General features: G+C 62.2%; 1 protein-coding gene across 1 annotated transcript in view; it reads left to right on the top strand.

The window, feature by feature from the left end:
* Positions 1-6: 6 nt before the first annotated feature.
* Positions 7-283, top strand: part of RCHY1 (ring finger and CHY zinc finger domain containing 1, E3 ubiquitin protein ligase) — a gene marked incomplete at its 5' end in the record, with an annotated part of 1,803 nt that continues 1,526 nt past the window's right edge. Inside the window, one exon of the mRNA XM_010145885.1 lies at positions 7-93. Coding sequence (XP_010144187.1) covers positions 7-93 — 87 coding nt within the window. The remainder of the gene's footprint in view (positions 94-283) is intronic.

A 283-nucleotide genomic window follows, 5' to 3' on the forward strand; every position in this document is an offset into this window, starting at 1 on the left:
GCTTTTCTCCGCAGGATTGGCCCGAAGGAGGATTTTTTCCACTGTTCCAAGTGCAACTTATGCCTCAGCTTGAGCCTTCGAGGAAAGCACAAGGTGAGAGCGCAGCCTCCTCCTGGAGAAACGGGGGCTGAAGCGTTGGTATGGAATCAGGGAAAGGGACCTTCAGAGCCCACCCAGTGCAACCCCCTGCAGCGAGCAGGGACAGCTGCGCCCAGAGCGGGTGCCCCAGAGAGCCCCAGGCTCCGACCTGGCCTGGGATGGTGCCAGGGATGGGGCGGGTCGC

This window comes from Buceros rhinoceros, unplaced genomic scaffold (assembly GCF_000710305.1).
Source record: "Buceros rhinoceros silvestris isolate BGI_N320 unplaced genomic scaffold, ASM71030v1 scaffold35130, whole genome shotgun sequence".
Classification (NCBI taxonomy): domain Eukaryota; kingdom Metazoa; phylum Chordata; class Aves; order Bucerotiformes; family Bucerotidae; genus Buceros; species Buceros rhinoceros.